General features: G+C 38.0%; 1 protein-coding gene across 5 annotated transcripts; it reads right to left on the reverse strand.

Annotated features, from left to right (window-relative positions):
- Positions 1-5,488: 5,488 nt before the first annotated feature.
- zgc:56699 (uncharacterized protein LOC405758 homolog) lies at positions 5,489-24,197 on the reverse strand. 5 transcript variants are annotated; one of them, XM_051662771.1, is made up of 8 exons: positions 24,094-24,162; positions 23,709-23,868; positions 23,462-23,577; positions 14,641-14,767; positions 13,921-14,001; positions 12,690-12,753; positions 12,262-12,347; positions 5,656-5,781 (listed from the first exon to the last, which is right to left on the reverse strand). In XM_051662771.1, exons 2-7 carry the CDS (start codon positions 23,791-23,793, stop codon positions 12,275-12,277), a joined length of 546 nt encoding a protein of 181 aa, XP_051518731.1. In that variant the 5' UTR covers positions 23,794-23,868; positions 24,094-24,162; the 3' UTR covers positions 5,656-5,781; positions 12,262-12,274. The 5 variants fall into 5 exon arrangements, with proteins under 5 accessions (XP_051518727.1, XP_051518726.1, XP_051518731.1 ...); XM_051662770.1 differs by lacking the exon at positions 5,656-5,781 and adding an exon at positions 11,194-11,329; XM_051662768.1 differs by lacking the exon at positions 5,656-5,781 and adding an exon at positions 11,713-12,094.
- Positions 24,198-26,129: the final 1,932 nt, after the last annotated feature.

Consider the following 26,129-nt stretch of genomic DNA (forward strand, 5'->3'; position numbering starts at 1 on the left):
GAATGCTATTTAAATATGGTTGTTTCTACTTAATTTTAACTGAACTGACTCAAATTTTGATCATATCAGATCACATAGTTTAAAACAGAAGATTATAACTTCTAGGAGATTCTAGGAATCACAAAATAAACTTAAATCTACACAGAAATGCATAGACACCTGTACTTCAGTTGCACATGCACAAGGAGAACTGAGAGTTCACAGGGTCCAACTTGACCAAAGGGGTTATCACACAAAACAACTATTTGCAACAACAACAAAAAACATAAATACTACAAAAAGAGCTAAAACATCTATGAATTCTTAACATCTATTTAAATACCCCCAACAGTTCCCTTTGACCAAGGAAACATAAGCTAATTCAAGCGCAATGGGTTATGGGTATTTCAAATAGCCTCAAATTTGTACTCAATGTTTGTAATTGTTTGGCTTATTAACACATACAATCTTAAGCCTATTGATTTTTAAGATAAATAAGTTCAAGGAGCATAGATATTTGAGTTATGAGCCCAAATCTTGACATTAAGTAATGTTTAATTAAGACAAGTTCATTTTTCAATAATGACAACATTACGGTTTACAGTGCACTTTTAGACCCCAATGTACATCTTGATACACATTTGTTGTTGCTTATTAAATATTTCACAGTAGCTAAATGAATAATAATTTTTTTTTAAATGTAGTCGGTAAAGTTGAAGATGGCATCTATGCATATCTCTGCTAGAGAAAACTATGATGATGGGCTAAAAAGAGAGAGCTCTTTTTAAGAGTTTGTATGCATTTTCCCCAGAGAGGAACTGAATGATTGATTCTGTGATTGCTTTATATTTCTTTAGCCCTTCTTTAACGATAGAGGGAGAGAGAGAAAGAGTGGTAGCATAGATGAAAGGAATGGTAGAAAAGGTCACTCCCGGTGGTAGTGGCTGTCAGACAGAGGTACGGTCCTGAGAAGTGACGTGGCATTACGAACTGACAGAGCTAGAGAAAGGCTACGGAACTGGGGAAATGTCAGAGTAAAAAAAGAATAAAAAAAAACTTAGGTCTTTACAATAAATTTTAGCATGACTGGAAAAAATAAAAAAAAACTAGGTGGGATGTTACCATCTTTAACTGTTATGCAACCAACAGAGGTACAGTATACCTCAAAATACGGCCCACGAAAAAGTGAGCTAAGAACCCTCGTTTAAAATTCAATGAAGTGGAAATTATTTTGGATTAAAAAGTGAGCATATATCATATTTACCCTGCTGAAAAAGAATCTTAAATCAGCTTGAGGCTAAGGTGGTCTCACAACCTAGTAAGGCTGGTCTATTTGCTAGTTTTAGAAAGGTTTTGCACACTAGTCAGCTGAGAGACCAGTAGGCCGACCAGCTTGACTAGCCTAAGACCAACTTAGGCTGGCTTAAGCTGTTCTATTTTCAGCAGGGCACAGGAAGCCATCGTTTGCCACCAAGCCTCACTCAGACTTATACTGACAGAGAAACATAATTTTAACGATGCCCTAAACTACTTGGAGGTGAATTCAAAGCCTTTCACCATCCATGAATTCTCTTCTTTTTAGATTGCATCTGACAGGTTTAACTCCCATCAGTAATCAGTATTTTTATTCATTGTTGACAGATGTTATACAAAATCAAGGGTCTGTTGAGAAGCCACAGGGGACATAGCCCAAAAAGTGTCTCTGGAGACTAACAGCGTGATTCCAGGAATAAAAAAAAACTCCCTTTCATCACACTATTTCATGTCCTCAGTTACCCTCAGCCCGACATTCAACAAAGTCCAATAATTCAGTTGAAGGTTCTAGAACAGTGATTCTCAACTGGTGGGCCTTTACACACACACACACACACACACACACACACACACACACACACACACACACACACACAAAAAGGGTCACAGGTTTATTCTGATAAAAACTAAATAATAAATGCAAACAATAAAATGCATCTAACCATATATCCATGCACAGCTAGGATAGTAAAATAAATAAGCTTATCAACTTTTAAGGGAGGAGAAAATTCTTCCCATATCTTTTGTTGTTGTATGTATCCATGTATTCAATCTAACTCACTCGGTATTACGGATAATACTAATACAATATAAGGCTTATAAAACGCACTTCTGATGTTGTTTGTGAATTTATAAATTATCAATTCTCCTATTGTGCCATGTCATGTTGATAATTTTGCACAGTGTTGGGCATATGCAGTCCATGGTAATTTTAAACTGCTGCACAGTAAGATTTACCTAAGTTATGGCATTCTCTAGCATTAGAAATTCGTGAAATTTGGCATGTTCCCTCAGAATGTCGAGTTGTCCATGTGTATTAAGTTTTGTTAAGTTTGAATGTTACGCTCACAAGGTACAGTCCAATTAGTCATTATGCCCCACACCCAAAACCATATTGACTCATATGCTAGAAACAGTTAAATGAATTAAATTTATTTTGATAACTTTTTCTTAGGAGCATCTCTAGGTGATACATACCAAAATTCATGCGAATCAGACATGGAAAAAATATTGCAGAAAGAGAAATCCATATGACCATTTGTTTTAGGGGCACTGAAGAATTCAGAGTAAATACAAATGTTTATTCTGACCCTTACATTTTCGGAGTTATTCGCGAAAATGTAAATTAGTTTATTACAGTGCCACCTTGTGGCCAATTCTTACAAAATTTGGTACACGGCTCATCTATATACCATGTACGTATATGCCAAATTTCATAAGATCAGCCGTGGACAATTTAAGTTGTTAACGACTGAAATTTGATTGCTGGTGGACATTTTTGGTGATTTGTCCAATCGCTATTTTAAGGCATGTTAGCACCAAAAAAAAAAAAAAAAAAAGCCAAATTCCAACTCCCTTGATAAAACACTTCCAAAGTTATAACAGATTTTTAGCACCCCCTATGGAAAGAATTGTCAAAAATGTTATATGCATTCTCAAAATGTCTTCGTGGCGAAATTTACAAAGTTTAGTTTAGACTTTGCGTTAAGAAGATATACACTCACTGAGCACTTTATTAGGAACACTAGGTCCTAATAAAGTGCCTGACATGGTCTTCTGCCGTTGTAGCCCATCCGCCTCAAAGTTCAACATGTTTTACATTCTGAGATGCTATTCTGCTCACTACAAATGTACAGAGTGGTTATCTGAGTTACCGTAGTCTTTCTGTCAGCTTGAAGCAGTCTGGCCATTCTCCGTTGACCTCACTCATCAAAAAGACATTTCCGTCCACTGGATGTTTTTTGTTTTAGGCGCCATTCTGAGAAAACTCTAGAGACTGTTGTGCATGAAAATCCCAGGAGATCAGCAGTTACAGAAATACTCAAACCAGCCTGTCTGGCACCAACATTCATTCCACAGACGAAACCACTGAGATCAAATTTTTTCCTTGTGGACATTAACTGAAGCTCCAGACCCGTATCTGCATGATTTTATGCATTGCACTGCTGCCACATGATTGGCTGATTAGATATGAATATGCCTGAATAAGTAGGTGTACAGGTGTTCCTAATAAAGTGCTTCTGGGCCACACCCAAACATTTTATTGGCATTCCTTAAAAAGGAATGGAATGTTTATCATCCAAAGTGCGTTTGACCTTTGGTGCTTGGACCTCTAATAATAAAAGTAACCAAGCAAAAATGGTGGACTAATCATGGCTCATGGCTCTGTTTATGAGGATACGCAACCAAGAATAACACACTGTGGCAATATGGCAAAAAGCATGTGGATACCCCTTTCTAATTAGCATGCTTGTCTATTTAAGCTACATCCATTACTAACAGCTTGGTAAAATCAAGCATACAGCCATGCAATCTCCTTAGTCAAATATTTACAGTACTATGGGTCCCTTTTTTGTTCCAGCATGGCTATGCCTCTGTGCACATAGCGAGATCCATAAAGAAATGGTTTAATGCTTGTGTGCCTAAATGTGAACAAATCCCCACAGCCATGTTCCAACATCTAAAACCTTCCCAGAAGAGTAGAATCTGCTATTAGTAGCAAAAGGAGGACAAACTCCCTATTAATGTTCATGGTTTTGAAATGAAATGCTCAACAAGCACATATTGATGTGGTGTTTAGTTGTTCACTCGCTTTTGGCCATGTAGAGTACATACCAAAATAGTGGGTATCAAAAGAAAATATTTAGCTGTCTGTCTAGTTTTCATTGAGCAGCATGACAAAAGTGATGCATGGCAAATGGTATGGTGGTGTTAGTTTAAGTATTGTGTACGCTTCCATTAATAATGACTAAAAAAATTAACCAATAGATGTCTGAAAGAGACATCCATCATCACAGAAAGCATTAAAGTAAAGCAATACAGATTTAAAGATTTTTAAATAGATTTTAATAAAACTGTGCTTCAGTATAGCATTTGTCATACACCCAGAGATGCATCAGTAACTGACATGAGGCACCACACTGTCCAGTCAATGGACTTGGCCAGATTTTCTCATCTTTTTAAATTCATCCTGATAATTCAGTTATTTCTGACTTGCAATCAGTTATCACATTTGCTATTGTGCTCTCTCTCTCTCTCTCTCTCTCTCTCTCTCTCTCTCTCTCTCTCTCTCTCTCTCTCTCTCTCTCTCTCTCTGAATGTCTGTCTCTGTTTTATATGCACAAATACAAATTTGTAAATGCTCTGATGCCCCCCCATTCACCCATGGGCCCCAGACTTTAGCTCAGCATTTGGGAGCAACAGCTGCAATACCTTTCCATCACAGTCAGGACGGAGCTTCCCATCACTCCAGTGGTGTGTGAGGAACATGAAGTGACAGACTGTTTTTCCCTCATCCCTTCTTTTTTGTTCAGTCCAATGATTCTAAATGTGATTGACAGAAAAAGGCATTTTAAGCCCAGCCACAGCACTGCAGAGCGCAAGTGTTTGTACAGCACACCAAATATTGCATAACCAGATGTTGATGAGAATTGACAGTTTGAGTTACAGGCTGCATATTATGATAAAGTTAAGTTCCAGATGAAAGGCTTCTTATAGTTTTATGGTAATTGTTATTAAAAGTTTAGCTTTGAATTTATTTAGGCTTTATATATGACTGCAAAGTCATCTGAGACTCTGTTTCTCTATTAATATTAAAGGTGATGTGTTTAACCTGTTGATGTTCATCCAAAAATGAAAATTCTCTCATCATTTACTCACCCTCAAGCCAACCCACATGTGTATGTCTTTCTTCTACTGAACACAAACAAAGATTTTTAGAAGAATATCTCAGCTCTGTGGGTCCATATGAATGGTGATAAGAACTTTGAAGGTCCAAAAAGCACATAAAGGCAACATAAAAGTAATCCATATGACTCCAGTGTTTAAATCCATGTCTTCAGAAGCAATATGATAGGTGTGGGTGAGAAACAGATCAATATTTAACCTTGTGCAACCCTGCATCCACATGCCTGGATGTTGTGTTTTGGCTTCGCTATACGCAACGCAAAATTTAAATAAATAAAAACCAACTGAATATTGTTCACAAGACTCTAGACAGTCATTTAATGGTTAAACTTTTGCCGGACCGAGTCACGTGACACAACAGCATGCCGTCGATTTCCGTGAAGCGCTCCTACGGATGCAGCGGTAACAAAAGTGCCTCTGGTAAGAAATCTCTTTAAAAAAAATTTATTTAATCATGTTTGGTTGTAAAGAGTAGTCTCTTGTTTTGTTTGATATGCCACTTTAAAAATTCCATTCATTTTTCTAGTGTCAGCCTGCTGATAAACATGATGTCCACATATGTGGAACTTGGCACTGCATTTCCTGAAAAGTAGAAAAAAACATTTATTATTAAGTTATTTTGAATAACCTTCAACTCTGAACATCTGTGGGTCACTGCGCTTAATTTTAATATACATTTTGTTATATTTTATTTTGTTATCACTGTACAATATAGTCCTATTCATTAACATTAGTAAATGCATTCCTATATTTACTGTGCATTATTACATTGAGAATCAATGGGTTCATCCAAAAGCTGAAAAATTTTGCTTTCAGAGGCTTTATATGGAGTTAGGATGATAATAAATTGCATTCTGAACTGTTCTGAGACCAGTGCAGACAGACAGCACACTGGAGGTTAAGTCATTCACTAAATAGGGAGCAAGGGAGAATCCTATAGCTCTCTATGCAGCTAAGGGCATTCAATACAAACTTCCTTTCAAAAGTTCAGTTTCAGGCTGCAGATGATGTTTGGACCACTCAACATGTTTTGCAGACATGGGGCAATGGTAATCTGTACATAGATTCATAATTTTATAATGGTAAATTTTATTTTAACATGGTTTGCAGTCACTGGATGATGCTGGACATTACTTTGAATCAGATTTATTCAGCTTTACAAAACATGATTAACCAACACTCCTGGAAAAAATAAGCAATTTGATGAAAAAAAAAAACTATAACTTGTTATTATTTAAAATTTCACAACTTAGTTCCACTGTCCACATATGAGGACATATGTTTTTTAGGAAAACTATTTGCTCTAAAATTATTATTATTATTATTATTATTATTATTATTTGCTTGTTTATTATGTGCTACTAGTTACAAATCAAAAAGGGAAATGGAAAATGCACACAGCAGTCATGCGGGGGTCTCAGGAGGTTAAGTACTAACTTTATAAATATCTCCTACCCAGTAGGTGGCGATATGCACAAAAAATATGAATTGCAAAAAACAAAAGAATGTGAGAGTGAAAGTGAAGATTTACAGTATAAAAAGACTGATCTATTAATCTGTTTCTCAAACAACCCTATCATATCGCTTCTGAATATATAGATTTAACCACTGGAGTCATATGGATTATATGGATACTTTCATGCTGCATTTATATGCCTTCAAAGGTCTGGTCACCATTCACTTGCATTGTATGCACCTACAAAGTTGAGATATTTTTCTAAAAATCTTTGTTTGTGTTCAACAGTAGAAAGAAAGTCATACACATCTGGGATGGCATGAGGGGGAGTAAATGATGAATGAGAATTTTAATTTTTGGGTGAATTATACCTTTAACCTTTTGGTCTCCATTTAAAATATTCTTGGAAACACAGCTGCTAAATTGTGTTAACATTTTCCAGTTTACTAGAAAATCATCTTATATTTGCAAGGTGTGGTCTTTATTTGCACATAATCCCATGTTATTTAAAAAATAAATAAATAAATAAAATTAAAAAAAAAATATTGCTTAAATGTTAAAATTCAACATATCCTAACAGTTTTGTCAAAATTCTCCTTTTGTCTTCTATGGATGCAAGTCATTTGGGTTTGGAACAACATAAGGGTGATGGATGACGACAGAATTGGAAGTATGCAACTTTGCTTTCATAGGTTTATTTGTGAATTTATCGTCTTTTTCAGATAATAATAAAGAACAACAATAATAAATAACCATAACTATGAATGTTAAACTGTAAGATCAACTTCTCTGTGGCTCAAGAAAACAGTGATGTATCAAATTCATGTCCACCCACTCCTTTTCTCTCTCCCTGCATGACTGTGCTTCCCATGGGTTTCTGTCATGTCTCACTGAACCTTTTCAAATATGCAGTCTCAAACCGCAGTGTGCCTATTCCTGCTGAGTATCCCTTTTACACAGTGCTTACGCATAGAGTGACCCAGACAGCTGAGATCTCAACCTAAGATCTCAGTCCTTCAATTATAAGCCATCTTTTCTACTTTTCCAATGAAAAGAAACCCTCACAAATGGCAAATGCTGACTGTTTCAAGAGCTTCGGCATGTTTAAAGTGCGTCACTGGCCTACATTACCTGCATAAAAAGGAAATAAAAGTTCTTAAACTCAAGTCAAGGTTTATTGTTAGTGCTCTCCAGCAGAATTAAAAAGGAATGGAATGTTGTTGACTTAAGAGCAATCCTGTTGACAATGAATTGTCGACAAGTAGAAATAAATGGGTGAATGTCATAAATGTCTGGGTCACATTTAACCGAAAATCAAAAGAAATAAGAAGTCATATTTTTGAAGCCTGTTTTTGGACTGTGCCGAATAAATACTTTTAACACTAAATCATGTGAAAAAAGTGCATTTTATTTATTTCAGAAATAATTGGATTCCACTTGGTGAAATAAACATGCATAATGAGGCCATGTGACAATGTATCATACTAATCTTTGAAATTATTATCATTGCATAATATGCAGTCTCACAAGTTATTAAAAAAAATAGTAGGCAATGTTCAGATTATAGGGCACAGAATGCAGAAAGCAGTACACTAGTAATCCATTCTGAACATAGCCTCAAAAGTAACTTTTTGCACAAATTCTTTAACCACATTGAACTCTTTTAGGCTATTCTACTAGATAATTTACTACTATTGGTTCACTGAAGAGCAACCCAAATGCTGGCGTTCAACACTCTGATGTAACTGTAAAACGCCGGCAGAATGGACAGCCACAGTGCAGAATTGCTCTTTGGGGAAGATTAATTGAAGGACAGAATATATTTGCACCTCATGAATAGTCTGCAACATTACAAAGAAAGGACAAATAACTACATTCATACAATAATAATACCATTTTCTGCTGAAAATGATTTGTTCCCATCTATCCAATGACATTATCTAGGGAAATTAAAGATCCTATCAAAATACAGAATGACTCAAAAAAACAAACCATAAAAAAAATATGCAATTTCACAGTGCCATTATTTTTCTTTCAGCACTGCTAAAGTAATGTGTAATCTAGGATTCGCCTCTCTGTACAGATCTGGTTTAGTTATGGTTTAAGATTAAAGCATTGGGGAATGGGGCAATATTCTATCCCACATTATTGAGTTATGAGAGAAAAAGCCTTTAGTCCGACCCAGAATTTGGGTGTTTATATTTAGCACTTCCCTGTAATCATTCATATATTCTATATATTATAGAAGATTATGCAAATTGGGTGAAAAGTAAGAGTAAATGAGAGAATTTTCATTTTTGGGTGAACATTCCCCTTAATGGTTTGGATATTTGCAAGTGAAAGAAGTCAAAATATAGAGTATTTATGAATCGATGTGCAATGTATGTTGTGTATTTATGAGGTGCATTTATTCCATTTATTTAGCCTTTCATCTTTTTATGGGGGTGGGGGGATTTTCTCCCCAAATTGGTATGCTCAATTCCCAACGTACTCCAAGTCCTCATGGTGGCGTAGTGACTCGCCTCAATCCGGGTGGCGGAGGACGAACCTCAGTTGCCTCCATGTCTGAGACAGTCAATTCATGCATCTTATCACATAGCTTGTTGAGACCGTTACCGCGGAGACCTAGCGTGTGTGAAGGCTTCACCCTATTCCCCAAGGCATCCACGCACAACACACCATGCGCCACACCGAGAGCGAAAACCACATTATAGCGACCATGAGGAGGTTAACCTAACGTGACTATACCCACCCTAGCAACCAGGCCAATTGGTTGCTTAGGAAGCCTGACTAAAGTCACTCAGCACACCATGGATTTGAATTCGCGACTCCAGGTGTGGTAGTCAGGGTCTTTACTTGCTTTTTTGGTCTTTTGGCTTTAATTTGGTTTGAGCTTAAAAGGCATTATAGCCTATTTCTGTGATTGGCATTTCATGAAAACAAATGCAAAATATGGGAGAACATTTTTTTTTTTTTTTTTTTTTTAGATGGGAATTAATATGAATGGGAAAGGTTTTTTGTATCAATGCTATAACTTGTCACCATTTGAAACTATTGTCTTTTTTTTTTCTTTTTTAAACAGTTAACTTTCATACTCATGTGGTGACAAATGAATGTTAATGGTATAAACATTCTGCGCCGTCTCAAAATGAAGTGTGCCAAAAATTAAAATCACAATAATTCAAGCATTAGATAAAGTGAATAGGTTATGAACCAAAAATAAATTTAAAAAAATAAAATTTTAATATACTGTAGGTACAGACAGATTTAACAGTAGCCTATATGTACTTATGAAAGGCATAAACGCATTGATATGCATGCAGGCATTGTACCCATTTATTTAGTTATAATCACTAGTTATATACTTTCTGGCCTTTGTTTTAATATGGTTTGAGCTTAAAAGGCATAACAGCCTTTTTCTTTGATTCATAAAACAAAATCAAAATACAAAAGTTTTAGATGCAAGATATCACACTGCAGAACACTGCTTTAAATATATATCAACGCTCCAAGGAAACCTAGTTCACATCTAATTCTAACACATACCTATGGCATTCCTAAATTTCATTCTCACATGGCAATGTGCGAAGTTTAAAATGAACCAGAGATTTTAAACTACTCCTCGGCGCAACAAGACACTCAAGGAAAAACTAAATACAGCTGTGTTGAACAGGCACACATTCAGAGACGCCAGAAGGGGCAAGCAATCAGCCCTGCCTACATAAACACCAGCGCACACGCAGAGCCGCTGTCATCTGTGCAAATGTCTGTAGTTAGTGCAAGCTTGTAGAGGAGAGTTGGTGTGGCCAGCTGTCTGTGCAGGTTAAATGAGGCACTGGAGATGAGGCAGAGAGGAACAGACCTGTGGTCCTGCCATACAAACTCATGCTCCATTCATATTGACATGGGGTTACATTGTCCCATCGTCTATGTGACATAAGCTAACCACTGTCATGGAGAAAAAAAAAAAAAAAAAAAAAAAAAAGACAAAATGTTCACACACACCAATTAAACGCTCCAGGCGCATTGCGTGTAAGGACATCATGATCTCATCATATGGGTTTATGTATATATATATATATATATATATTAAAAAAAAAAAAGAGCAGGCCAAGAAAAGCAAAATATATTTCAGCAGCTGCTTAAACTGTAATGGTGAATTCCACAAAAACATGTCCAGGACACATTTCTCCCCAAATCCAAAGGCCTATTTTAGAACCATTAGGGTTTTCTGCCTTGTGACAGTTTTCATTGCAATTAAACCAAATCTTAAGCACTTCACTTTTGTTATTCCCATTATTCCATTGTAAATCCCATTACTGCAACAGTTTGCTGTAGGCCTGATAAAGAATGTTTTTTAGCCTCCTGAGATTGCTGTGTGCATTTTTAATTTCCCCTTTTTGATTTGTAACTAGTAGCACCTAATAAACATGCAAAAAAATAATAATTCTAGAGCAAATAGTTTCCCTACAAAAATTGATGGCAACATGTGGTCAGCGGGACTAAGTTGTGCAATCATAAAAACAAAGCAATAGAAAGTCCGATTTTATTAAATTGTTAGTTTCCAGAAGTGTTAGTTATTCATGTTTGAGACATTACAGACATTACATCAAAAATCAGCATAATTAATTCTGATTTAAAGTAATGGCCAGCATCATCCAATCACTGTCAACCCTGTTAAAATAAAATTATTCATTATAAATGTGCAAAAATACAGTGTACATTGTGTTTAGCGGCATGATTTTAAAAATGGCATAGGAGTCGCACGAGATTAAAGCAGCATATTAACAAATGTAGTACAAATATTTATAGTAATACAAACTACAGTATTGAATGAGACATTTACATAAGAATGGGCTGTGCTTGTCATGAAATGTCACAATGTAAAAAACTAAAAATACACTTAATCTTTAAACAAATTATAATTCCTTGTTTGATTGGAAGATATGACATGTCTTGAATTATCGAAGTAACAGATGGGAAAGAATGTACTGCCTCAATGTGAAAGTATTTGGAAAAACACTGCATGTTAGAGACAAACGCTACAGACAAAACGGTCATGCGAAGAATACTTTATTGAATCAGTACAGAGTAGGATTAATGTCATCGTTTCCAAGAATTGCAATAGTTTAAGCATGCAGTCCAGAAAGCATAATACTGATGGTTCTTAATACAGATGAAGTAACTAATTACTGGATTTAATAAGCAGCACCTCTGCACATGGAACAGATCCGTTTACAGGTTACGCATTAAAAGAAGCTTTAGAAAACAGACAAGCAAAATAGTAATACATTCAAAAGGTTAAGGCACTGCAAAATTAAAAAACTTTAAAAGAGGGGTACATTTTAAACTAGTTAGGCTAGAAGTCACACAGGGCTCAATATAAAAATAAAAAACGTAAGAGATTGTCCTGTGGCGTTTGTCCAGTGGTGATGCATCCTTTGCAAAAAGAGAGGTTACATTTTTTATTTTTTTTGGGGGAGATAAGTTATCACACACACACACACACACACACACACGTTAGCTAGGTGTTTTGCTGCCATCTAGAGGTAGGCTTGCAAACTCCTGGCATGACAGAGGACACTGTTCAAAATGCAAACAAATACCTTGTTAGAGTGCTTAGAGTTTCCATGGAAGAGTTCGAGGTGCCCGCAATCCATCCGATAAACTGATAGTGGTAGATGGCTCTGGCCTAACAGAATTAGCGCAAGTTCAAGAAAAATCACGATTCAGTTCCCTTTCCTCTTGAGGTGTTATTGCGCTTTCATTTGGAAATTGTCAAAATAATTTGGTAATTCTGTCCAGTGGCACTAGTGATGCAGGAATTACACACTTCAACTTAAGAATGAACACTTGCCATTGTTGCCCACTTTTAAATATAGTCTGTGTACACATTACCATTTTTATATTGGCTGTTTCCAGCCACACTACCTTGAAAACATGCCTCTGTGATTTTCAAAATGCCATATAAACCAGTAACTTTAAATGACTTCTGAGGTCTATGTGGTACTCTGGAAAGACTGCAGTGACTCACTTGTTTTGGGCAAGCTGATTGTTGGCTTCACCCCAAACAAAGGTGGCAGCATCATCATCAGCCTCTGCAATCACATGGCCAAAAAGAGGAGAACATCCAGAAATAAGGGATTTAATCAATTAAACCAAACATACAGAATTTACAAACCACAGATACTCAATTAAAGCTCCAAGTGGTCTGGTGTCTACATTTCCTTCACAGCAAAGGTCCGGATAATAATATGTAGCTTACATGGTGTCAGTAGTTATATGGCTAGAAAATTATTATCTTTAAATAGTTTTTGTTTTTGTTTTTTATAACTTGCAACATTGGCAGGTAAAATAGTCTTTTCAAAACTGGGCAGGGATGAGGACATTGGGGGCCCAGAGACAGCCAAAGTAGTGGGGTCTGAGAGATCTTTTCTACCAAAAGATTAAACTATTTCATCATGACTTCAGTCGAGGGCACTTGGATATGAATATTAAAAGATAAGATCAACAGTTTGTTTTGAAGCTGAATGACAGCAGTACAGTTTTTACATTTAATATTTATATACTGGACACAGAAGGTCTTTTGACAGATAAAAAACACTGTATGGGGGTTCAGGGATATCCCCTGAGAGAACATTTATAAAAATGTAAAAGTCTGAAAGAACCATTTTTATATTTTCTTTAAAGTGACAATTAACAACAAAACAGTTTACATAACAGTGAAGCATTAAAATACTGTTTGCATAATAAGTATATAAAGGCTTTCCTTACCATCCATGATGACATCATTTTCACAAAATTAGAACAAAAATCTGTTTTATTATGAAAGGCTCGTAGCATGCGGATTAACAAACGTTATAGTCTTAAGGAGCCGTGTTAAAGATTCTGATGTTAAAATGACCACACCTGCAACTCGTATGTACAGTAAATTAGGCTTTATGCGGCGCATCATGTCTATAGTGGAGAGAGAGGCAAAGCGTACAGAGTGGACATAAAGCACGTAGCGCTGAACGTGCTTTATTCCCGCTCCACTCATGTATACACGTATGCTTACACAATCACTTAGCCAGGTGTCAGATGACTAGCACAAAGATTTAGATCTCGGTCCGGATTGAAATGCCCTTCAGTCCGGATCCGGACCCGAGTCCGCCTATTGAGTACCCGTTATAAACCATACATAAGCTTATAAAGATACAAAGTCATGGAGACCTACTGTAAGACAATAATAAGATAACAAAAAGTACATTCATCAGGTCACAGACCTGTTTCCCAGTCCTCATTGGGTGAAGGGTTTGTCCAGGTATTAACAGGCACCTGGAACTTCTTAAGCACCTCTATATTCCCTGAAAAAGAAAGCAGTAAGCCATGAGAGGCCATGCATTTCAGTGATTAAGCATGACTGCAACCGAAATATTAAAAGATAAATGTTCAATAAAAAGTCAAACTGATTAGCTGAAAACACAGATTTTCCACTAATTAATACAATTCATTACTCCAACTCAACACATGCAAACACTAAATTAAATTGATAATATCTGGGTGACCTTTCTCTTATCCTGACGCAGCATCAAAACACATATGATTTCTTCTGCAGAACACAAGCAACGATATTTTTAAGGAAATGATGTTTACTTCTCCATACAATGAAAGTAAATTAGGGTCCAAAACATTCAAGCTCCAAAAAGGACAAAAAGGCAGCATAATCCATTCAACTCGAGTGGTTTAATCCATACCTTTTGAAGTGACAGAAGCTTGAAATGTTTTTAACTCCATTGACTTTCACGGTTTCACTGTACAGAGAAATAAACATAATATCCTTCAAAATATCTTTGTGTTCCACAGGAGTCTGTGACGACTTAAGGGCGATTATGTAATAAAATTATTTTAAGGTGAACCAAGATCACTGGACTTCATTCAGACTTTGCTGTACACAGAAGCATAAAATGTACATGGAACAAAAGCTGATCGCCAGCTGCACTAACCTTCTTCAGCAGTCAGTGACCTCTTGTCCTCACAGTTTGCTACGTGATGTGAAAACTCGTGCTTTGGAATCAAGTGCCTGGCATTGAAGGGGCAGGTCTTCATTTCACTGGCCAATCTGGGGTGGTTCTAAAACAGAGGAGGGTGACAGATACATTTGTGGCCCAGTGGAATTCATCCATAAACATAGCTTAAAAGGCATAATTCACAAAATTGAAAATTCTCTCATCATTTACAGTGAGGCACTTACAATCGAAGTGAATGGGACCAATTTTTGGAGGGTTTAAAATGAAGCACTTACATTAATTCTTCTGTTAAAACTTATGTATTTATTTGAACTGTAAAGTTTAAAAATTTGCTATAACTTTACACAGAAAAGGTTAGTAAGGTATTTTGGTCACACTAAAATCATGTTAACATGCATATTGTTTGTCTTATGGCTATACTTTTGAAATAGTATTTTAACGTTAATGGATTGGCCCCAATCACTTCCATTGTAAGTCCCTCACTGTAACCCAGATTTCTGCTTTAAGAAAAGGGGAGGAAAGTCAAAATATTTTTTGTGGTAATTAACATTATGCCACAAATGCTGTCGATTGAGCTTAAAGGGATAGTTCGCCCAAAAATGAAAATTCAGTCATTGTTTACTCACACCCGTGTTGTTATAACCCCATATGAATTTCTTTTTCTTAAACACAAAAAGGGAGAAATTGCACAAAAAAAAAAAAGTGTGGTTCTCAGTGATGTCATACAATGGCAGTTTATGGTGACCACCTCTTCAAGCTTCAAAAAAGGACACAAAAGTACAATTCAGAGGTCTAATAAATTATTCCATGAGACTCATGATTATGAAAGCATTCGATAAGGATTGAGAAACAAACCAAAATGTAAAGTATTTAGTAAAAATGTTCACTGACCATTGATCTCCTGTGCGCGTTCATGAGTCTGCATGCAAGCTTTACAACTCTTTGCACAAGAGCAACAGTAGTAGCGCAGCACGCGCGAGATGGGGCGTTCAAGCGAAAACTCTGTAGGGGTGAAATATTTTCGTAGCAGGGAGAGCTGCCATGGAGACCTGCCACTGCCACAGGCAGCTCTCACTCGACCTACCACCGGTCTATGCGTCACCCACAAGCGATATTAACAGAAAACACAACATGGCTGCACATAAACCAGAGAACAGAAATTACAAACATGTCTGAAGTGTTTGTAGTTGAAAAATAGATGCATTACAATGAGCGGAGTCCTCCATCAAACAGAGATGGGGCTGAAGGTAGCTACAGTCACACCGTGTCCTACTCCGACGCCAAACAACAATAAAACATCTTTTCCATGTTGAGTTTTTTTGTCCTAAGCAGCTGCGACAAGCAAGGGATATTCCATCGATCGCTTGGTTTCTTTATTTGATGTCGCGTCCGGTAATCCCGTCCGCTAAGATGCGAGTGCAAGGCGATTTTCTGTGTTCCGCGACTGCTTTCGGGTCCCTGAATAAGGTATAACATGCGAGTAAGGGCAGCCGGTGATGTTTGTCCCCCCTCGGGTAAAATGGTGCCCCCCAGGGAGTTGGTACCTTACGCAAACTGTGTAATATGCATATAAGGAGCAGCAGTACTGGTAGCTACCCTCAGCTTCCTCCACCACACTTTTTGATGGAGGACTCTGGTTAAAACAAAGAATGCTGTACACTGAAATGCATATATTCTTCCACTACAAACTCTTCAGACATGTTTGTAAATTCTGTTCCCTGGTTTATGTGCAGCTACAGTGCATCCGGAAAGTATTCACAGCGCTTCACTTTTTCCACATTTTATTATGTTACAGCCTTATTCCAAAATGCATTAAATCCATTATTTTCCTCAAAATTCTACAAACAATACCCTATTAATGTCAACGTGAAAGAAGTTTGTTTGAAATCTTTGCAAATGTATTTATATAAAAAAAAAAAAAATAAAAAAAAAATCACATGTACATAAGTATTCACAGTCTTTGCTCAATACTTTGTTGAAGCACCTTTGGCACCAATTACAGCCTCAAGTCTTTTGAGTATGAGGCTACAAGCTTGGCACACCTATTTTTGGGCAGTTTCTCCCATTCTTCTTTGCAGGAGCTCTCAAGCTCCATCAGGTTGGATGGGGAGCGTCGGTGCACAGCTATTTTAAGATCTCTCCAGAGATGTTCAATCGGGTTCAAGTCTGGGCTCTGGCTGGGCCACTCAAGGACATTCACAGAGTTGTCCCGGAGCCACTCCTTTGTTATCTTGGCTGTGTGCTTAGGGTTGTTGTCCTGTTGGAAGATGAACCTTCACCCCAGTCTGAGGTCCAGAGCGCTCTGGAGCAGGTTTTCATCAAGGATGTCTCTGTACATTGCTGCTCTCATCTTTCCCTCGATCCTGTCTAGTCTCCCAGTTCCTGCCGCTGAAAAACATCCCCACAGCGTGATGCTGCCACCACCATGCTTCACTGTAGGGATGATATCGGCTAGGTGATGAGTGGTGCCTGGTTTCCTTCAGACATGACGCTTGCCATTCAGGCCAAAGAGTTCAATCTTTGTTTCTCATGGTCTGAGAGTCCTTCAGGTGCCTTTTGGCAAACTCCAGGCGGGCTGTCATGTGCCTTTTACTGAGGAGTGGCTTCCGTCTGGCCACTCTACCATACAGGCCTGATTGGTGGAGTGCTGCAGAGATGGTTGTTCTTCTGGAAGGTTCTACTCTCTCCACAGAGAAATGCTGGAGCTTTGTCAGAGTGACCATCGGGTTCTTGGTCACCTCCCTGACTAACGCCCTTCTCCCCCGATCGCTCAGTTTGGCCAGGCGGCCAGCTCTAGGAAGAGTCCTGGTGGTTCCAAACTTCTTCCATTTACGGATGGAGGCCACTGTGTTCATTGGGACCTTCAATGCTGTACCCTTCCCCAGATCTGTGTCTCGATACAATCCTGTCTCGGAGGTCTACAGACAATTCCTTGGACTTCATGGCTTGGTTTGTGCTCTGACATGTACTGTTAACTGTGGGACCTTATATAGACAGGTGTGTGCCTTTCCAAATCATGTCCAATCAACTGAATTTACCACAGGTGGACTCCAATCAAGTTGCAGAAACATCTCAAGGATGATCAGTGGAAACAGGATGCACCTGAGCTTAATTTTGAGTGTCATGGCAAAGGCTATGAATACTTATGTAATTTTGTTCATTTTTTATTTTTAATAAATTTGCAAAGATTTCAAACAAACTTCTTTCACGTTGTCATTATGGGGTATTGTTTGTAGAATTTTGAGGAAAATAATTAATTGAATCCATTTTGGAATAAGGCTGTAACATAACAAAATGTGGAAAAAGTGAAGCGCTGTGAATACTTTCCGGATGCACTGTATGTTCTGTTTTCTGTTAATATCGCTAGTGGTCCTCTTGAAGCGAAACAAAGGTTTCCGGAGAGGGGGTAAAATCTTTTCGTGGCAGGGAGAGCTGCCCTGGAGACCTGACACAGCCATAGGCAGCTCCCACTTGACTTGTCACCGCCTGTCCCTTGCACGGTCACAGTCATAATGGTACGTGTCCACTGGTGTGGAAGAAATCCACTCAGTCACTCGCAATGCTACAACGCTCCCGCTTTGGGCCATGGAACAGCAAGTTTGTATTGTCTACAGATGTCTTCTCAATGGCACACTATTCATACTACTCTTACTGCTTCTACCATATCAATCTATGGCAAAAATAGTAAGAGTGGTATGGTAGTATACAGCTTCGAACTTGACCTGTGATGCTCTAAATACATGGTAAAAATAAATTGTTTTTAGTACACAGTCAATATATATCATACATGTGTGCGATTACAGACAGAAAGATGTGTCACTGTACGTGTCCACTGGCGCATTTTGAGTGAAGGCGAGCAAGCATTTTCAATTAATTCCTATGAAAGTTGAGAGCCATGCTCGCGAGGTGCGTTGTGGGATTGATAACAGTTTCCTAGAGTTGTGAGCAGATTTCTTCTGCAGCAGTGGAAATGCAGCCTAACGGTATGTTTCCACAGGTGCGTTTTGACTGAAGGGGAGTGACCATTTTCAATTAATTCCTATGGAAGTCAAGTGCCACGCTAGCAAGGTGGATTGTGGGATTGACAGTGGCGCAGAGCAAGCTTTTTCCTATCGTTGTGAGCGGCTTTTGAGCACATTTCTTCCACGCCAGTGGAAACGCTGCGTTTGATGGCTTGATTCATGCATCCTTCAAAAGATGAATCTGCCCGATCCCAGCCTTGCTGAAGCACCCCCAGATCATCACCGATCCTCCACCAAAATTCACAGTGGGTGGCTTGAAGGCCTCTCCAGGTCTCCATCTAAGCCTTGGATGACCAGGTAGAGGATTGATGATGATCTTGGGGTGCTTCAGCAAGGCTGGAATTGGGCAGATTTGTCTTTGTGAAGCTACGTACAAGGTTATCCTTGAAGAAAACTTACTTCCTTCTGCTCTGACAATGTTCCCCAACTCTGAGAATTGTTTTTTCCAGCAGGACAATGCTCCATGCCAAACATCTAGGTCAATCAAGGTGTGAATGGAGGAGCACCAGATCAAGACAGTCATGGCCAGCCCAATCTCCAGACCTGAACCCAATAGAAAACCTCTGGAATGTGATCAAGAGAAATATGGATGGCCACAAGCCATCAAACAAAGCCAAGCTGCTTTGACCAGTTGTCATTTTCCGCAAATAAATGCTCTAAATTACAGTATGTTTATTTGGAATTTGGAAGAAATGTTGTCAGTACTTTACAGAATAAAACAAGTTCATTTTACTCAAACACATACCTATAAATAGTAAATCCAGAGAAACTGATAATTTTGCAGTGGTCTCAATTTTTTTAAGAGCTATAATTTTTTTTTTTTTACACACACCCGGTCAAAAGTTTTGAAACACTCATTCTTTATTATAATTCTTTTTCCTTCACATTTTAGAATAATAGTAAAGTCATCAAAACTATGGAATAACATAAATGGAACTATGGGAATTATGTTGTGACTAAACAAAATCCAAAATAAATCAAAACTGTTATATTTTAGCATCTTCAAAGTAGTCACTCTTTGCCTAGAATATTTAGACATGTACTCTTGACATTTTCTCAACCAACTTCTTGAGGTATCACCCTGGGATGCTTTTTAAACCATATTGAAGGAGTTCCCATCTATGTTGGGCACTTATTGGCTGCTTTTATTATTTGGCCCAAGCCATCAATTTCAAAAATGTAATTAAATTTTAGTTTTATAATGAAATTAATATGTCAGCACAATTTTATTTTTGTCTACAAAACTAATTTCAAACATTTAAGCATACGACTTCAGATTAAAAGATTAAGATCATGAGAAACATTTCAGTCAAGTGTTTCAAAACTTTTGATTGGTAGTGTGTGTGTGAGAATATATATATTATATAAAAATAAAACCACACATACATACACAATTTCATAATATTTCCAAATGTGCATGTGTATACAGTCTATACACTAGTACTTTATATAAACTCAGCAAAAAAAACAAAAAAAAATAATCCCTTTTTCAGGACACTGTATTTTAAAGAATTTGTTACAAATCCAAATAACTTTACAGATCTTTATTGTAAAGGGTTTAAACAATGTTTTCCATGCTTGTTCAATAAACCATAAACCATTAAGACACTAAAAGCTTACAGATGGTAAGCAATTAATGTCACAGTTATAAAAACTTAAGACACTAAAGAGATCTTTCTACTGACTCTGAAAAACACCAAAAGATAGACACCCAGGGTCCCTGTTCATCTGCATGAATGTGCCTTAGGCATGCTGCATTGAGGCAGGAGTACTGCAGATGTGGCCAGAGCAATAAATTGCAATGTCCGTACTGTGAGACGCCCAAGACAGCGCTACAGGGAGATAGGAAGGACAGCTGATTGTCCTCGCAGTGGCAGATCACGTGTAACACCTGCACAGGACCGGTACATACGAATATCACACCTGTAGGACAGGTGCAGGATGGCAACAATAAATGCCGAGTTACACCAGGAACGCACAATCCCTCCATCAGTGCTCAGACTGTCCACAATAGGCTGAGAGAGGCTGGACTGAGGGCTTGTAGGTGCGTTATAAGGCAGGTCCTTTCCAGACATCACCGGCAACAACGTCACCTATGAGCACAAACCCACCTTCACTGGACCAGATAGGACTGGCAAAAAGTGCTCTGCACTGACGAGTCACAGTTTTGTCTCACCAGGGGTGATGGTTGGACTCGCGTTTATCGTCGAAAGAATGAGCGTTACACTGAGGCCTGTACTCTGGAGCGGGATCGATTTGGAGGTGGAGGGTCCATCATGGTCCGGGGCAGTGTGTCACAGCATCATCGGACTGAGCTTGTTGTCATTGCAGGCAATCTCAATGCTGTGCGTTACAGGGAAGACATCCTCACTCATGTGGTACCCTTCCTGCAGGCTCATCCTGACATGACCCTCCAGCATGACAATGCCACCAGCCATACTGCTCATTCTGTGCGTGATTTCCTGCAAGACAGGAATGTCAGTGTACTGCCATGGCCAGTTAAGAGCCCGGATCTCAATCCCATTGAGCACGTCTGGGACCTGTTGCATCGGAGGGTGAGGGCTAGGGCCATTCCCCCCCCAGAAATGTCTGGGAACTTGCAAGTGGCTTGGTGGAAGAGAGGGGTATCATCTCACAGCCAGAACTGGCAAATCTGGTGCAGTCCATGAGGAGGAGATGCACTGCAGTACTTAATGCAGCTAGTGGCCACACCAGATACTGACTGTTACTTTTGATTTTGACCCCCCCTTCCTACTAATTACCCATAATTGTAAATGTTCTGTTTGTATTTATTGTTTTTCTGTGAAGAGTCCTATTGTAATTTGTACTAATACATGCGTCTACTGATCACGTATGTCATCTGTGCAAGTGATGGCCTTGTAAGATGTCATATATTTGTTACTTTTGGTTCAGGAGACACAGCGTTACATTTCATCCCCTGCCGTACAGAAGATAAATAACAAGGATTTTGCGATCTTGTGATCGCAAGAATTCTTGCAAATTCAACCAAATCATCATATTATTTGCGGTAGCTTGAAACTTTTTATAATTTCTGTAAATCTGAGGGAATACTGCCGCTTTCCTTCATGTTTGACAGCGGCTAAACAAATGTTTGAAAAGCCTGAAGCAGTCGAAACATATCCAGATACACAGCTGCCATTGCATCATCTCCATAGTAACAATAAGTGTCTCCGCCTCGTCTCCATGTTTTGCGTTCACTATTAAAATCCTTGTCTAAACTTTTGTGGGACTGCAGACAGCACACATAGGCTACATCACCTGCGTGCTGCGAATGAGACAAAACATGCGTTTACACACAGAATCCCTAACATTCACTTAAAATCCCCATTAGTTTTGTAGTAAAATGTGATTAGAATTTGAAATGTTTAATACAGTAGGCTACGAATTTGAAAATAGCAATATATGCTGAACACTTATGCTGAAGATAAATGTTTGTAAATGTATTTTTACTGGTATAGAAAAGGTCACATACACATACAACATTTCAAACAATGACACGAATTGCCATTTTCATACGTAACATTTTTTCGAAACACTATCTGTATTTGATATTGAAATCTGATATATGGCCATATACAAATGTAATAACTGCAACAGGCCAAATGAATCCTTATGTAAACTAAAAAACACAATTATTGCACATCTATTTTAAACTTAGACATTTTTGGATTGTCTGAGGCAGAAAGTTATAATACAAAAATAATTAAGGGTCTTCCAATACCCACAGGTTTCATCTAAATGTATGGTAACCTATTTTTGTGTGTAATACTTTTGTTGTTTTTCTTGATAACTGCATATTCAGTTATTGTGCACTAATTTACATGTAATTAACACCATTACAGAGGTATATAATTATGATTTGTTAGTTTTCACTGCAAAACCACCAAAAAAAAAAAAAAAAAAAAAGTGCAGCAAGTTGCAGTTGCAAAATTTGAGAAAAGCTGCAGCAAATTGTCATTTTAGGCAACAAAACCAGAAAAAAGTGCCACAAAATCCTGGTGGGACTGAATAACAATAAAACGACATGAGCTTGAACCTAAATATTCAAACTGATGCTGCTGAGGAGTAAAATATTAATGGGGCAGAGGGTAAAGCCTAATTTTCTTTTTTTTTTTTTTTTACACTTTAGCTCCACCCATTCCAGCTAAAAAGCTGTGTGTCCAGAACTGGTGACGCATCGAGAGGGTGATGCATAGACCAGTGGCAGGTCGAGTGAGAGCTGCCTGTGGCAGTGGCAGGTCTCCATGGCAGCTCTCCCTGCTACGAAAATATTTTACCCCTAAAGAGTTTTTGCTTGAACGCCCCATCTCGCGCATGCTGCGTTACTACTGTTGCTCTTGTGCAAAGAGTTCTAAAGCTCACATGCAGACTCATTAACACACACAGGGGATCAACCGTCAGTGAATATTTTTACTAAATACATTAGATTTCGGTTTGTTTTGCAACAAATCATGAGTCTCATGGAATAATTTGTTAGACTTTTGAATTATACTTTTGTGTCCTTTTGAAGCTTGAAGAGGTGGTCACCATAAACTGCCATTGTATGACATCACTGACAATGTTTTTCCCTCACAATTTCTCCCTTTTTGTTAAGAAAAAGAGAGAAAGTTATATGGGGTTATAACAACACGGGTGAGTAAACAATGACTGAATTTTCAATTTTGGGTGAACTAATCCTTTAACTTGTATTGAACACAGAACATTCAATTAAAGACTGATAATCAATCTGATACATGGAGATAGTTTCAACCTACCTTCCTGCACTTGAGAACATGAAAAGGGAAACGAGAGGCCCTGATCTGGTGATTTCTGTCATATGGGCACTGCACAAGCCTGTTGGGGTCACTGGCATCATCCAGGACTTCATTTCCTGGGGGGAAAGAAACAAGCGGCCACAGTGCAACACATTAAACATATTGGAGTCATGTTCAAATTTGACATTACATCAGTGCTGTCAACCCAAGTTAAAAACTTCAAATAGTAAAACAATTGTCACGTTACCTGGCTCTTCCTTCCAGCTGTGCTCTGGATCTTCAGAGTTGACGCCAGACAGCCCGACACTACTCCCGAATCTAATAGTAGACATGGCTCCTCCTGTAGGAGTCTTGATTTTTTAGGTGGTTTTGCGTGCTTCGCCGCCTATGTAGATACAAATGTCACCCTAAGTAAAATAAGCCCAGATTAAAAACTTTAAAATGCTAGTTTTTCCCCAAGGTTTGCTCAGTAGCGGCGCGTGCTGTGCAAGACGTTCAGCTAACTACAAAAAAGGGCATGCGAGAGCCAAAAGGCGTGGAAGTTCAGTCAAAAACATTCGCAATTTTAAAACATTACAACTTAAACGTGCTTTTATTTTACGCGATATAAGGGACTACAGAACAATACTTACAACTTCTCTTTTGTAGTCGCGTGCTCCCTCCCCTTGTGCCGCAATCAATAGAGCTCATCAATCAATTGGTTTGCCTGTGGAATGATTATCACGTGGTGCACTTAAAGAACCAGAGATTTGGTTTGGCATCACTTGTGTCATCAGCGTAATTTTTTTATTTATTTATTTATTTATTTTTTTTATTGTCTGTAGCAAACACTATATTTCCACATTCAGGCAACAAAAAAAAAGCAATAAACAAAACACAAAAAACACGAATAGACATTTTTGACGCTTTTATCCAAAGCAACGTGCAGTACATTCAAGGTAGGCATTTTATCAGCAAAAAAATAATTAATTAAAATCATTATATGTAAATATAGCCGCAAGCGGCAATCATCAGTGTCCAAGCACATGTGAAGAAAAAGTCGATCGGCCATATTTGTTTTTAACCATTATAGCGCCACCAATAGGCAGAGGTGCGCAATATTTGTATGTGTCCTCAGAATGACCTCATACATAAGTATACCAAATTTGGTGATAATTTCTCAATCTGTTCAAGAGTTATAACATTTGAGTAAAAGTGGCTACACCCATTATGAACGTTTTGGCATACCGTTTGACGATAAATTACAATTTTACAATTCCTTTGATAACTTTTCATTTTGCGACTCCAGAGAATGTTTCTGCACTGGTTTGGTTCCAGTTGGGCGAACGGCCTACGACTAGTTCGAAAAAGTCATCTTTTAAAATAATCTCAAGTATTTAATGAACATTTTATTTCAAACCAATGGTGTTTAGGGCAGAGTTGTTTAGAATGGGGAGGTTTACAGCATGGTCTGAATTACATTTTTCTTTTTTAAACGCAGCAGTATATACAACAATTTACATGCATGTAAAACGCAAAAGCGCTTCCAGGTGGCCAATTTTTGTCAAATTTTGCACAGACCTCTTCGGCCAAGAGACAAATAGGCATACTAAGTTTAGTTCCGATCGGCCTTATTTAACCCTATATAAAAGCTGCTGAAACATGATTGGTCGATGGCGGCAATGGTTTTAAAGATATGCGACTGTGCTTATAGACCTTGATGGCACCTTGGACAAAGACACTGCATGCTAAATTTCAAGTTGATCGGACCAACAGTTCCATTGTTAGTGCCATTTTTAGTTTTTTTTTATTATTATAGCACCACCAAGAGGCAAAGGTGTGCAATATTTTTGTGTGACCTCAGCATGAGCCCATACATAGGTTTGCCAAATTTGGTGATAATATCTCAATTCAAAAGTTATAACCGTTTTAGTAAAATGGACACACCAACTACGAACGTTTTGCCGTACCGTTTGACGATAAATCAGAATTTCAAAATTCCTTTGATAACTTTTCATATTGGGACTTTGCTGAATCTTTCTCCACTGGTTTGGTTCCGATCGGTCAAATGCCCTATGACGAGTTCGTTTTGAAATTTTTTCAAACAATCCAAAATAGCAGGAAAAAGAAGGGGCGGAGCAAAATTCTGTCAGGGGGTAAAACTCTTCGGCATGACGCAAGAATCAGAGGAAAAAATAATGTTGTTTCTTTTGTGATTTTTGTTTGTTTTGTTCGCAATAGCGCCACCTAGTGTCTGAAGAATGTGTGTCTGTACGCCTGAGTTTTGGGGGGGGTTGGAACCATCCAGTCAAATTTGGAATCTCTACGATTTACGGTCTCTGACGCCCGGACACTTTTAGGGCAGAAAAAAATTATAAGAAGAAAATCGGAACAAACACAATAGGGTTCCTGCACCTTCGGTGCTTGGACCCCAAATAAAGATATAAGATATCTCTGTAACTGAAACAAGATACACATTTTACTTTTGGGGCCGGCCTTGTAAACGCTTTTTCTGCTCATCGATCACATACAATGCAGACTGAAACTGGAATAGCATACTATCATAGTAACCTAACCATTTCTGTATGTATCATATATATATATATATATATATATATATATATATATATATATATATGTATGTATGTATGTATGTATCATATAGCCGTGAACAGTATCCAGTACTGTT

Source organism: Myxocyprinus asiaticus, chromosome 29, assembly GCF_019703515.2.
Source record: "Myxocyprinus asiaticus isolate MX2 ecotype Aquarium Trade chromosome 29, UBuf_Myxa_2, whole genome shotgun sequence".
In the NCBI taxonomy this organism is placed as follows: domain Eukaryota; kingdom Metazoa; phylum Chordata; class Actinopteri; order Cypriniformes; family Catostomidae; genus Myxocyprinus; species Myxocyprinus asiaticus.

Bases quoted from the DNA above. Each gene is read 5' to 3' on its own strand.
- zgc:56699 (XM_051662767.1), bottom strand. From the start codon at position 23,793: ATGTCTACTATTAGATTCGGGAGTAGTGTCGGGCTGTCTGGCGTCAAC. The intron at 14,002-14,640 runs GTTAGTGCAGCT...TTTCTTTTTCAG, and splicing joins GTCACTGACTGCTGAAGAAG to GGAATATAGAGGTGCTTAAG. The intron at 5,782-12,689 runs GTGAGTCACTGC...TCTACTTTTCAG, and splicing joins AATCAGCTTGCCCAAAACAA to GAAATGCAGTGCCAAGTTCC.